At 47.0% G+C, this 13,285-nt stretch overlaps 1 protein-coding gene across 3 annotated transcripts in view; it reads right to left on the bottom strand.

Annotated features, from left to right (window-relative positions):
• Positions 1–1,980: 1,980 nt before the first annotated feature.
• ACVR2B (activin A receptor type 2B) overlaps positions 1,981–13,285 on the bottom strand; it is a 40,478-nt gene continuing 29,173 nt past the window's right edge. For all 3 annotated transcript variants that reach the window (XM_058729437.1, XM_058729436.1, XM_058729435.1), the window contains exon 11: positions 1,981–12,082. In XM_058729437.1, the coding sequence (XP_058585420.1) occupies positions 11,888–12,082 (195 nt within the window). In that variant the 3' untranslated portion in view covers positions 1,981–11,887. The remainder of the gene's footprint in view (positions 12,083–13,285) is intronic.

The following is a 13,285-nucleotide window of genomic DNA, read 5'->3' as shown; positions in this document are numbered from 1 at the left end:
TCCACGTGGACTTAAAAGCAGGAGGCCTTCCCGACATCCAGCTAAGGAAGGAAGTACAGATGTTGTTTTGACAGCTTCCGGATTCCATGTCCCCTCCCCAGGAATACCTATTATAAAGTGGTTCCGTATAATCAGTCCCCTACCTCTGACCCTAACTGGCTGAGCTAGGTCAACCAGAATGTTTCCAGGGATTGTGGATCTGCAAGACTCTCCAGGTAGCAGAGCTGTGACATTTGAAACTCTGGCCCTATCTGTAGCCTTGTTTCCCGCTAAGTGGACAAGGCAGGTGCATCTGGTTTTGCGCTAAGCAACACAGGAGGAAACGGAGGGCTGCAGTGCTGTGATCCCAGCTTCCAAGACGCCTGAAGCCCGGTCGCATCTTGCCTTCACCAGAGCTTGCCTGGCCCTTTGCCCCAGGATCCTTCGTGTAACCACCCCCCCCCTTTTTTGTTTAATGGCTTCTGTCATTTGCAATCAAGAGTCCCGACAAATACAACCAGACAGCACTGGTGTTGACCGTAGGTTTCAAAGCTACCTCAGCAACTTGTACCAGAATTTACTACATACATTCAAGAGGTGTTTGTTGCTCAAGGCCTTCCTAAGTGCCATGTGCTGTGATAGACACCAGAGATAAATGGTAGGTGACTGTTCCTCATCCAGATCCTGTATGTGGAAACAACAGTGAACCCCTCACTTGGCCCCCAGAGGTCAAGAGCTGGAAGTAAGGGCTGCCTGACTTAGGGTGGGGTATCTCCCTCTGGGCCAGTTTGCCCACCTTTAAAACGAAGGAATTGGAGCAGTGGTTTTTGAACTGTAACTAGGGGACTGTAACTAGGAGACTTAAGGGAAGGAGTGGAAGGGCAGGCTTAATGGCCCCTGAACCCTCTTGTACTTGCTCACTTGAGCAAGCCTGTTTTTAGAAATCAGCTTCTGTGTCCAGTTCCTTCTGGTGAAAGAATTCCTTTGCTGAAGGAAAAGTGTGACCAGATGACCTCTCTGGTCCAACCTTCCAGTAGTTCTAGCTTTAAGGTCCTCATTCTACAAGGTCAGCCTTTCTTTCCTTCTCTGCACTTATCATTAGAGACATTCACTAGTAAAAGGTGAACTATCTAAATCTGAAAGAGCCGAAAGGACCAAGAGCTGGGCAACTGGTCCCAAAATAAAGGGTCCCTTCATTGAAAATTGCTAAGAGTTCCAAACAGGTTGTTTAATCCTTTTAAAGCATGAATAGAAAGGCATTAACCCTACCAGAAGGAGGATCCAAAGCTGGCATTTCCCTACTTAGCAATTATTAGTCACGGGCCTAAAAAAACCTATGTTACTGAGGAAAGCAGTGATTTCTGGGGCTTTCCCGTTTTCTTTGTTAGACAATAGACACTATCATTGTTTTATTAACAGGGAACCATGTTTTCATCTAGTGAGGGAAGTCAAGAACTCCAAAACGTGAGACCTGGCTTACTGATTCAGATCTGGGGTGGTGCCCCATAACTATATTTTTTTTATTTTACAGGGACCCTGATACTCAGCTGTGTTTAGAAATGGCGGAGCCAGTATTCCGCAGTAATCCAGAATAACACTTATATCCTACGCTTCTCTGCTCCACTTACAAAAATATTGCCCAGAGTTGTCTGCAAAGTATAGAACTAGGGGGAGTGGGTAAAAGTTGGAAATTTGGTAAATATACCCCTACCCTGCAGGAACTTACCCCGAGTCCCAGGACAGTCCATTTAGAAGCCCACAGTGTCTCCAACTAGGTCCTGAGCTTCTGAAGGGCAGAAATGAAGACCCGTGCCGAGCTCCAGTACCACAGGACCATGGTAGACTACGTACTCAACCATTAACAACTGTACGTGTACCACACAGGAACTCACAGGGGTGTTTCTGAGTCAGCCCTGTAAGTGGAAAACACCATTATATTTATTTCTAATCCCCATGAAAAGAAACCTCAATCCCCTGCCACGTGATTAAGAGACAACAGGCTAGTTTAATTATTATTATTTTATTTTCATATACAAAAAGATAAAACTTGAAATAGCTCTAGATTTTTCCTCCTATTCTGTTGGGGTGTGGCTGCTTCTTCACACAGGGGGAAAAAACTACATTCACATCGGTTTATTTGAGGACCCAGTGCAGAGTTCAAGCAGCAAAACCCCAACTTAGCAGATCTAATTTCAAACTTGACACTCATTTCTAAAATTACCACAGTAAAAAGGAACAAAGATCCACTGCAAATGAATGAACTATGATACAATGTTCTTTCCAAAATGTCTTCATTTTGCAACTGTAATTACATGGATGTCTGCTTTAGGCCATTTTAGATGTGTGCATGTATATAGTATATATACGTGTGTATATGCGTGTGTGTTATATATATATATGTGTGTATATATATAAGTCCGCACACTTTTCAAATCCAGACAGGGTAACAGCAACAAGCTTAACTCTGTGTGTGTGTGTGTGTGTGTGTGTGTGTGTGTGTGTATTTTAAACATGATACTTTAGTATAACTTTTTGTTAATTCAGTAGTACAAGCTATTTCTGTTCTATAAATTTTTTTATTTTATAGCTACAAGGGTGAAAGTGACCTATTACATTTACATCTCACATATCCTGGTATACAAACAGTACTTACTGAATTTGAGCCAAAAACTAGAAATCTTTATTTTTAGCACTTGAAGAGCTTCCTCACTTCTACAGCCTTAAGTTGTATACTAGTCACATTTCCAGAGTTTGTAATTATTCATTGTTTTAAACTGCAAGAAACAGGTGAATCCAAACTTTTAATTACAATTGTTATATACAAGTTAGATAACACAGCTCAGTAAGACTTTGCTATCCATCCTAAACCCAACACACACATTCTCCACTAAGTTAGACAAGTCCTTAGGATCTTCCTTCTTTTCCTTACAAATAATGTACAAATTTAGAAGTAGCTGGTAAAACTGATACATAAGATGGCAAATGAGAGGTGACATTTTCTGTCGGTTCCAAAACTGGTCCTGCAAATCTTGTATTCTGCTGTGTTCTTTAACTGTGTGTCTGTTACATGCAGAAGCTCTTTTCACAAGAATGGACATCAGACTCAATGTAAGTTAAATTTACAGTACTGTGAAGTTATCAGATTCAAGGACAAATGTGAAAAAATATTAACAGGTGAAAAATTCGGCCCTTTGATGCTACTGTTAAGATCATGTCAAATTCATAAGCAGATTCTTTTGTACAGTTGAAAAATGGCATTGTGTGGATTTGTGGCATGGAACTGAAATCTAGAAGTATGCTTCTATTCTGCGGTAACCCTCACCCTCAATTCTTAAGTACCACTCAATTTTCTTTGCATTTTTACAGAATTCTAGGGGGAAAAATGGGGGGAAAAAGCTGCTGGCGTTTTAACAATCCCTCCACGCACAGGAGGTCTGAACACTTCCAGGTGGGGTCTCCTAAGCATCTCTGTATGATCACTGGCTCTCAGCCAGCCTTCGACAGGGACTTGGACACTTCCCAAATCAAAACCCAGATGTTGCCTCATCTCTCCTACTCTCACTTCTGTCATCGCGGGTAATGTTTGAATGAGCGCGTTTTTCCCTTATGGAGAAATTATTTGGCTAAACGTACACTTAGCTCGTGGCAGTGCTCTGAGAAAACCCCACTTGGGCTAAAGTAAAGCAGTTGCAGGGACTGAAGTCAACAGTCCGCTGACCAGGGCAGAGACCAAACACTTCAAGGGCTGATCAGAACCCGCTGGGAACACACTGACCTTGGCATCCCATGGTCAGCAGGACAGCCCAGGCAGGCAGCCCACGCTCGTATGGCTGAATTACCACTTTTAATCTTGGTCTGCCATCTATGCCCCAGAGACAAAAATTCAGATGTGGTGACTGCTGGTTAATTAAACTTTTTGAACTGGTAAAAAAGGCTCTTTAAAAATATATATATATATATTTATTTAAAATACATCAAAATGACAAACAGCCATATCCCGCAAGGCCTAATTTCACAGCAACATATGCTACAGACATCTTCCCAGAATGCACCGTGGTGGATGGTGGGTTTTTTAATCCTGCCATTTAAAGGAATGTTCTACATTTGAGTTTTAACGACTGGAAATGTGTCACAAAGAGCTCATCTTTGGAACTAATTTGTGTGCAAGACCAGCCAATTGAATCACTTTGCCTATGCAGACACGAGAATACTGAAAATGGCAGAATTCAAAGAGGAACCCAGGAAGCACCGTTCAGATGACACTCTAGACCCATCCCACCACAGTGCAGTGAAGAGCTTGCCAGAAGCCCCTCTTTCAGTCCTTGGGAAGAGTTGAACTTTAAAACAAGTAAGTGCCCATACTTGGCAGGGTTCCTGCGTGCGTTATGTTACAAGCCTGCAGTACCGAGAGGACCCAGATGGTGACACTGTTCAACATGAGGTCTGAGGTAACTGGTTCTTACAATACCTGGAGCACAGAACTGCATCCAGAAATTACAGCTGGGAAAAAGGAAAAAGGTGGGGTTTCGGGCTACAAAAGACAAGTAGAAAAAAGCTTACAGCAGTTGCTTTTGGGGGGAGGCAGGTGACAAAAACAAAGGCACAACAGAATTACATTCCAAGACGCGTGGCTGGAGAACAGAGAAACGTTCTTTCATGGGGAACAGGGAAAGGAACGATGGGTTAGTTCCTGGAGCGCTACTGGACCTGCTGAAACTAAACTTATTCCGAGTAGAAAAGGGGTAGAGTGTAAAACTTCACTCTGAACCAGACTGGATAAAAACACAGCTGGTTTAAAATGACACGTTAGGGATGCTCCTGACAAAAGTGTCCCAATCCGTGTACTTCTGAGCACAGCGGCGTGGGTCTGGGGAGCAGGCCTTCAGCTGAGCCTCAGAAGTGGCAGTGACGATACAAAGATTAGCTTCATTGTTCACCTTCCCTGTATCCCCATCAAAAGCCTCACCCAAATAACCACCCACATTCTACCCCAAAGTAAAAAGGCTAACATGAAGACCACCGTCCATAACCATGGCAGTCGTGCTGACCTTTGCAGGAAGAGCAGAAGGGCTAAGTGACAGCTAGAAGATGCCCTCTGGTACGGGGCGCCGAGCTTCCTCGGAGGGCTCCTGGCTGTGACTCGCTTGATGGAAGCAGGGAGCTGCCCCAAGCACTCTCACGTCCAGGAGGCCCCGACCAAAGAGGACACAATGTGCCTGGCAGCTCCCCATTTAACTTGATCGCTGCATCCACACAACACCCTCCTTTTCTGAGTAGTTACTAAACTGGAAATTCTGTCTTAAAAACTGGGTAATTTGGTCCTGCATAATTCAGTGTTGTGGATTGCTCAAATCCCCAAACTCTCATTTCAAATGTTTATAGCCTGAACCTTATTCGTCCCAACCTGCCCCAATCTGCACTCCCATATAATTTCTGTCCCTCAAAACACCCTCATACGACTACATCCGACGGCAGGAACGCACAAACTAATTTCTAATCCCAGAACCCTTTGTTCAGAAGGTATCTCAGGAGGAAGCACAAATGTAAAACATACCACAGGCTCTCGCCTCCCAATCCGCAGGGAGCTGAGCCAAAGCATCACCATCCCACACAGCCCCAAGCGGGGTTTTAGCCAAACAAGACCCAGCGACGGCCTCCCATCTGCCAGTGTATCACGAGAGTCCATACAAGCACTAGGTAAAAGCCCCGCACCACCCACACTCCAGTGTATATTTATCCTGAAAGGTAAAGCTCATTACTCTGATTACAAAACCATTCGCATCAAACTCACTAGACTTTATAAAAATAATCTGTGGTATAAAACAATCTCCACACTGTGCAGAAGAATCTGTCAGGTGATATAACTAAATATATATGTAGAGCTATAGATTTCTTAAAGTAAAATTTCAAGTGTCATATCTCTATCATATAACCTATTCTTTTATTTACAACGCTACCTAACAACATTCCGATGCAAATGTGATTGGGAGAAACAGAGAATGATCCCATGCCCAACCAACAGCAGAAGTTCCCAGAACTCGAGACAGAACTCATCCATCTGTAAAAACAAAAACAAAAACAAAAACACGCACACAAAAACCAAAAAACCAAACACAAACCCATCCTCACCTGCCTAAAAAGCATTAGCTAATAATGGGTCATGTTTCTCCTAACTGTGAGCTCAAAAATGTAAACTTTGCAAATAAATGTAACACTTTCCCACAGATGTCCAGAAGGGCCCACGTCTGGATAATCCACTGCATACACACACGTGCCCAAGCATATGCTTCTCTAGGGTCCTGTGGTTGGCATGCAGTGGTTCTCAGAATTGCGTAGGCCCCAGACAGTCCACAGACACTCCCGGAGAGGAAGGGCAGCACAGGGCCCTTCACCACGCACTGGCATTTAGAGACTATGCACTTTAATTCGTGAGGAAAAAACACTTGTATTTATCTCTGCAAGCTGCCACAGGAGCAAATAAAGTATCACCGGTTTTGGCACTACAGGGATTCGTGGAGGACCACAGTCAAAGGTCCTGCTTCATTCACACCTGGAAGATACAGTCACAAAAATGTAAAAGCTTGAATTTAAACAGTGGTAGATCCTTTAAATTCAAAATCTTGTCCAAACCAAAGTTTACAATGGACCCAAAATGAGTATAAAATAGGAAGATTCAAAATATCCCTCTAGATAATTTGGAATTTTATTTGCTGAGTTTATGGGTCTCTTGGACCCACTGTTTTCAAAAGGAAGCTGAGTCAACTGAATTAATTTCCAGGCGGGGGCGGGGGGGGGGGGGGGGTGCATCTTAAACTTCAGTTTCTTTTTGCTACAAAACTAAATCATTATCTTAAAAAACTATTCCAAGCCTTCTAAAGGTTTGGGATACATTCATAGGTGGATTGCTGGTTACAAATCAACTGTCAGGAATCTTACTGAAACAACCATGCATATAACCCTGAATTTATTATATCTAGACTGAGAAGATAAATAGTTCATCAGCTGCATTACTGGGCCCGTTTCTTGACCTAAAACATCACTGTTGATAAACACTTAAACTCGTCATTACTAGGCTGAACACGGATTAGCTACTGTTTTATTAGTTCAGCTTTTACAAACAGCCATTAACCAAGGAATTCATGGCACCCAAATGAGAAGAAAAAACCACTTTGCCCTCTTTCCTTTCTCGATGCTCACCCTGGATGGGGGGTGGGGTGGGGGTGTCGACGAGTAAATTGACTGTGCTTCTTGGAAAGATGTGGCCTAGGAGGCCCTTGAAATGTGAACTGGGTCTGGCCAACTTTCCAAAGATGAGCCATTAAGAACCCAGCAGGCTACTGAAATAGTTGAGACTGAGGATCAAACGAAGTTAACTCCTGGGAAATGGTTTCCAATCCAGATACTCATCTAGTGAGCCAAGTTCTGAGGAATAACACTTGGCTGTTCGACTTCTAGTACCCATTCTAAAACCTTATATAACTTAACACATGCTTACTGTATTGCTAAAACCACCAAATCCTTATATTACCAATGTGCTGAGAACTTTACACTGCATCCTAAGAAAGGCAGAATTCCATTTGCGAGAGGGCCACCCGGTCCTCCTGTTCCAGATAGCACAGCCGCCTCCCTACCCTCATGGCTCAGAGCACAGGGACCACGTGACAGGCTTTCTGAGCTGTACACACAGCAAGTATGCACACGCACACGCGCACACGCACACGCACACACACACACAGCTGGGCTTCCCACCAAAGAAACCCCACACACACAGCCCAAGCGCTCAGTGCAGAGTGTAGGGATAGCAAGGAGCAAGAACATGGCAACTGGAGAGAAAGGTAACCTCGCAGAACTGCAGGAGCACCTGCTTTGCTTTCTAAAACATGACATGACAAGCTTGACAAAAGAATGGCCTGGCCCCTAGGGGCAGTGGAGGGAACTAGCTCAGTGGCCTGGAGAGGACAGATCCTTCACTGGGCTGAGAATACATCAGCAGGAGGCTCAAGCCACCTGAAGATGTTCTGAGCTGAAAAAGACCTCTATTGTCCTACACACATGCCCAAGTCTAGACAGGAGGAATTCTGGGTCAGACACAGCCAGCACACGCGGGGATCCCCTCCCCAGGCAGCACTGATCGCTCCAGGCACTACACCTACAGAACCAATGGGACAAGAAAGCCATGCTAAACAACGAAGGCCGGAGATGCTCACCACTTGCCTTGACAGCCCGCCTCCCTTCCTCCAGAGAAGGCTCCACCTATAGCCCTCACAGAGTAGCTCCCTCGAAGGACTCCTGTGAGGGACCAATGGTCCCAGGAGAAAACCTGGATGATGCTAGTCCCTAAGGACTGTGTCCAGGGCCTCTCCTGGCCCATCATTAAGAGTTCTTTGCAGGACACTGTGACACAGTGGCTTCTGTTCCCCCCCCCCCCCCCCCCCGCCCTTGCTTCCTCCTCTTGCTCATTCCCGTATTTCTCTGGCTCAGGATGTCTTCCCAGTGATCATGTGTGCTTTCGAATAATACACTCTCCCCCAAAGAGCAGCCTACAGCCAGGAGCCTGTGTGGATGGAAGAACACTAGAAAGGAAGGAGCAAGGATCTTTGGCCACTTCTCTCCCCTGACTTGGCCACCCTCCCACCCTAGATGGGGCAGCCTCTCCCACAGACAGGGAAAATGATGCCAGACTCCATTCCCACCAGTCTCCACAAGAGCTCGGGGGGTGAGGGGGAGTGGTTCTCTGAGCTCCCCAGAAGTGGACATTGCGTGACATCTTTGTGGGAAAGAGCACAGGCAGAGGCCCTGCAACCCGATAAACACAAACCAGAGCTCTAAGTGGTTCGCTCCCCAAAGGATACATGACAGCAGACACTTTATCTGAGGCAAAAGACCCACCCAGGCTCCGAGGGGCGTGCCCCGGAAAAAGATCTTTTTTCTTTTTCTGCCATTGGCAGCAGTCAGGGATGCTGCCTGATGGGTACATTTTACGACGCAGCACGAGGGAAAGGCAGCCTGAAGCCCAAAGAACTGGTCCCCCGAGACCCCCCGCACCACACAGGAACCATCTCGACACTTCACTCTGGTGCCAGGACCCCAAAGCCACCACAGCAGCGGAGCCCAGGGTCAGCAAAGAGGGAGCCCACCCAGAGAAAAGGCCTGTAGGCCAACAGGAAGGCCTGCCCTGTCTGTACTGCGTCCTGACCAGCAGGTCCCACGCCTGGGCCACGGCCCAACCCTTCACGGCCAGGCCCAAACTGGTTCTCACAAGGATCAAGCCGGTACATGAAAGAAAACTCACCCACACAAAATCTGAAAACAAATGGAGAGGCAGGGGTTTCGTGTCCCACACTGGCTAGAATGAGTGAATCAGCTACATACGTTAGCGGTTTGTTGGTTTCGGAGGGTGAAAAGCAGATGCCGGAAAAGTAGAGACGCACTGCCTGAGGTGAAAGCTAAAGAAATTAGATATGGCACTTTTCAATAAATATTTTAAAGCTTTTTAAAGAAATAAGTGGAAAAGAAAAGCAACTGCTGTAAGGCCGGTTTTGCTGTTAAAAATTATTCCGAGGGAAGAAAAATACCACAGCACAAAATAGTTTTTAAAGAAAAAAAAGAAAGAAAAAGAAAATAAGAAAAAGAAAAAGAAAAAAAAAAAAGACAACACAGCTTACCAAAAAAAAAAAAAAAAAACAAAAACCCAACAGCAACGACGACGACAAAAGACCTGTCCCCGTAACCACCTTGGCCAGCTCACAGCCTGGCCCATGAAGCAAAAACAGAGCTCTGGGAGGGCCACAAAGTCACCTCCCACAGCACCCTGTGCCCAAACACGCAGAGCAAAGGACACGGCCAAGCGGCAGGCCCCAGAGGCACACGGCGTGCGGAGTGGGGAGCGTGTGCTCTCAGACCGCGACCCCAGGCCGCAGCGAGGACTCCCCACTCTGGACACGCTGCTCCGTCACAGGCTGCCCCGAGTCGCCGCGGTGCTGCCCGCCCCCTCCGCTATCACTGCCGCCCAGGGAAAATTACCTCAAGCGGGTCTAAGGGCCACGGTCTGACCAAGTGAAAGTGGGGTTACCTGTCATTCTGAACACTGACCAATCGGGTCGAGGGAAAGATGTGAACCTCCAAGTAAGTCAAGAGGAGGCACCCCTCTCCCATTCTCACCCCAGTCAACCTCTCCCCAAAACCTCACCAACTCGCCTACCCTCAGGATGAAAAAGATCCAGTTTTTAAATAAAAGTCTCAAGAAACCAGAGGGAAAAGCCTTCACAAACAAGAGTGACGAATGCCCACACGGCCCAGACGGCCAACCGACAGTTGATGACAATTATTTACAAGAGGGCGTTATCAAACAAAAATGGTAGCACTCCCTAGAAGACTCAAACTTTTTTTCTTTTTCTCTATTTCTTTCAAACTTCCTTGTCATAAAAGCCAACTTACGTTAAAATATACTTACTACGAGACAACACAACTAATAAAATATATAATAAAACTTACACAAGTAGAAAATTCTGAGGTATTTCTGGTTTGAGGTGGTCTGTGGTCGTGAAGTTTTCATTCTTTTTACTTTTCAAAATTTAAACCTCGGAAGCCACATAGCAAAGCATGTGTGTATATGCGGACGTGTGTTTCGTTTTTAAAAAAATTTGCATGTTTCATAAATTAAAAAAATTCAAATGTTGAAACAGCAGCATTAGGAACATTCACTGACTAGAGCAAGGTTATGGCATAATAGAGAAACGGTTCTTAGAATATGCACCTCTTCGAGGGGTCTGGAGAAAGCCGTGCGCACGAGCCACGTAAAGGGACAGCAGTGTCACCACACGGGGCAGAGCCAGCGCCGCAGGACTCTCAGGTGGCAGCCCCACCCAGGGAATCTTCTTGCCCTGGCTGTGCGGGGCGCCCCGTGGGCATTTCCCTGAACTGTTCCGGGAGGAAGCCATGTGTTTTAACTTCTTCCTCCATTACACGTATTTACAGCATCGTCTTAAGAAGAACGTAGTCACTGAAGCATGAGGATTTCTACCCTCACCTAACCTTAAAATTAGGGCAGAGAAAATGTTTTGTCCAGCGCCCAAGCCCAAGGCAGGGGGAGAAAACGGGTCAGAGCCGCACCCGCTCTCAGGCTTTCTCCAGACCCCGCTCCGGCCGTGAGCGCGCGGCCTCCACACGGTCCCTCCCCTCGATTCCTGGTTACCTGAGAAGCAGCCTCCTAGCAAAGGATGTTGCTCCGAGTGTGCCCGAGTCCAGTGTCGCTCTGCTCCAAACCCCATCCCCAGCCCTGCCCTCCCCTTCCAACTCCGGTCCAAGCCATCCGCACCCTCAGCCCAGCTCCGCCTCGGTCAGGGCAACACCCGTTAATCCGTGAAAGACACGTCTGCTGTTTCTTAAACTCGCTGTCTAAAAAGGGAGAGAAACAATAAAAGGGAGCGGAGAAGGGGGTGAGGGCAGGGGGAGAGTCCTCCTCGGAGGAAGGTGTGTTCTTATGTAACAGTCTTCAAAGGTTCCTCCAGGTAGAGTTTGCAGCATTAAGTTTCCTAAGACAGGAGATGGGTTTCTTTGTGTCACAGATTCTGAGACAACAGACAAAGAGAAAGCGGGAAAAATGAACCCCAAGGGACAGGAGGTGGCTGAGGCTCTTCAGCATGGCGCTGCCTCTGCATTCACAGCTCAGCACCTCAACGCCTGCTGACGTGCCCGCTGTTTGCGATACAGTAGAGCAATGTGCTGGTAAAAACTGATCCAATCCCAAAAATAATATTAATAATAATAATTATAATAATTATAATAATAATAAAAAGTCAAGGTAAAATAGCAGCTGCATTTTATGTGTTTGTTGGTGTCACGGGTTTTCCAAAACAAAACACAACTTGTTTTTCCTTTCCTCTTCAGATCCACTCGTGTCCTGGGCTTAGATGCTCGACTCCTTAGGGGGCAGGTCCACGTTGGTGACGGAGGTCACCAGGGAGACAAGACAGTCCGAGGTAGTGCCGTTGACCGACCTCCGGATCAGGGACACGCGCTCCTCCACGCAGCCCGCAGACAGGCGAGCCTCCGCGTCGTGGTCCCAGCACTCCTCGATGGTTACACAGAGCTGGGCCAGGCCCTGCACGTCGGCAGGGAGAGGGAGAGGACAGCCTTGTTACTGACGGCGCCCCTCAGTGAAGACAAGCATGGGGGACGGGCAAACTTGAGATGTGACCGAGGGTCAGGCAGAGCCCCCTGGTCCCAGCCCCAGCAGCAGGTCGACTAGCAGAGGCCCGGGGGAGACCGCAGGAATCAGGACGCCTTCCCACCCAGCAGCCGCCATCCTGACCCTACTGGCCTCCCTCCACAGCCTCAACATAGGAAGGGACGGCGGGGGGGTGGGGGGCGGAACCCAGGCCCCTCTTGGGACAGACACAGCTGCTTGCCTTAGGGCAGCGATATTCAAACAAAATCCATGTGAATCCCAAATCATGTAAGGACCCACAGTGCAGCCTCAGTCACAGTGGGGACCACAGGAGGGCTTCATCCCGCCCAACTTCCTACGACCCCTGGACCCCTCCTGAGAGTCCGGGGCATGTAGCGTGACACCCTATGCTGGCTCACACTGAGTGGCGCCAGGAAAGGCAAATGCCCGCATCCAGGGACTCTGGCCTACCCAGCACCAGGCCACCCCGAAACCTCTCTGGGCCTCGGGCTCCTCATCAGGGAACTGGACCGGCCACCCCAGCATGTCTGCCCTGGGAGACTGAGGCAGAAGGCATGGGCTCTGGCCCAGCCTACATCTCCCCATGTCTCAGTTTTCTCCGTCTCTAGCCCCCGGTTCCAGGAGGCAGCACTGCAGCTGAACTTGGCCTCAACAGCCTGACCCCTGATGGTATGTAGGGTAGGGTGCTAGCCTCCAATGGCCTCGAGGCTATCCTGTTTCTAAATTAACCCTGAGGTGAGCAGAGGGAGGGGCTCAAAGGAGCTGAAGGCAAACATCCTTCCAAGAGGGAAATGGCTTACATTGCTGGGGTCTTTTGTACAGTATCCCCAGACTTGGAGGAGCCAAGACTCACGGCTCAGCCCGTGCCCAGAAAATAATGAAGGCAGAGAACAGAGAATATTTAATTAGAGCTAGTCCATATTAAGCATTTACGCGACAAGTATCCTGCCAAGCCATTTACGGTAACCAGTTAAATCTACTACTACCCTAAAGAGGCAAAAGCTCAGAGGAATAAAGCAATAAAGCAATAAATAAATAAATAAATAAATAAATAAATAAATAAAATAATAAGTAATAAATAAATAATAATAATACATAATAAATAAGTAATAACAA

The sequence above is a fragment of the Neofelis nebulosa genome, chromosome 5 (genome assembly GCF_028018385.1).
Source record: "Neofelis nebulosa isolate mNeoNeb1 chromosome 5, mNeoNeb1.pri, whole genome shotgun sequence".
Classification (NCBI taxonomy): domain Eukaryota; kingdom Metazoa; phylum Chordata; class Mammalia; order Carnivora; family Felidae; genus Neofelis; species Neofelis nebulosa.
Note: the sequence above shows the minus strand (reverse complement) of the source record. Positions and strands in the feature narration are given on the sequence as shown.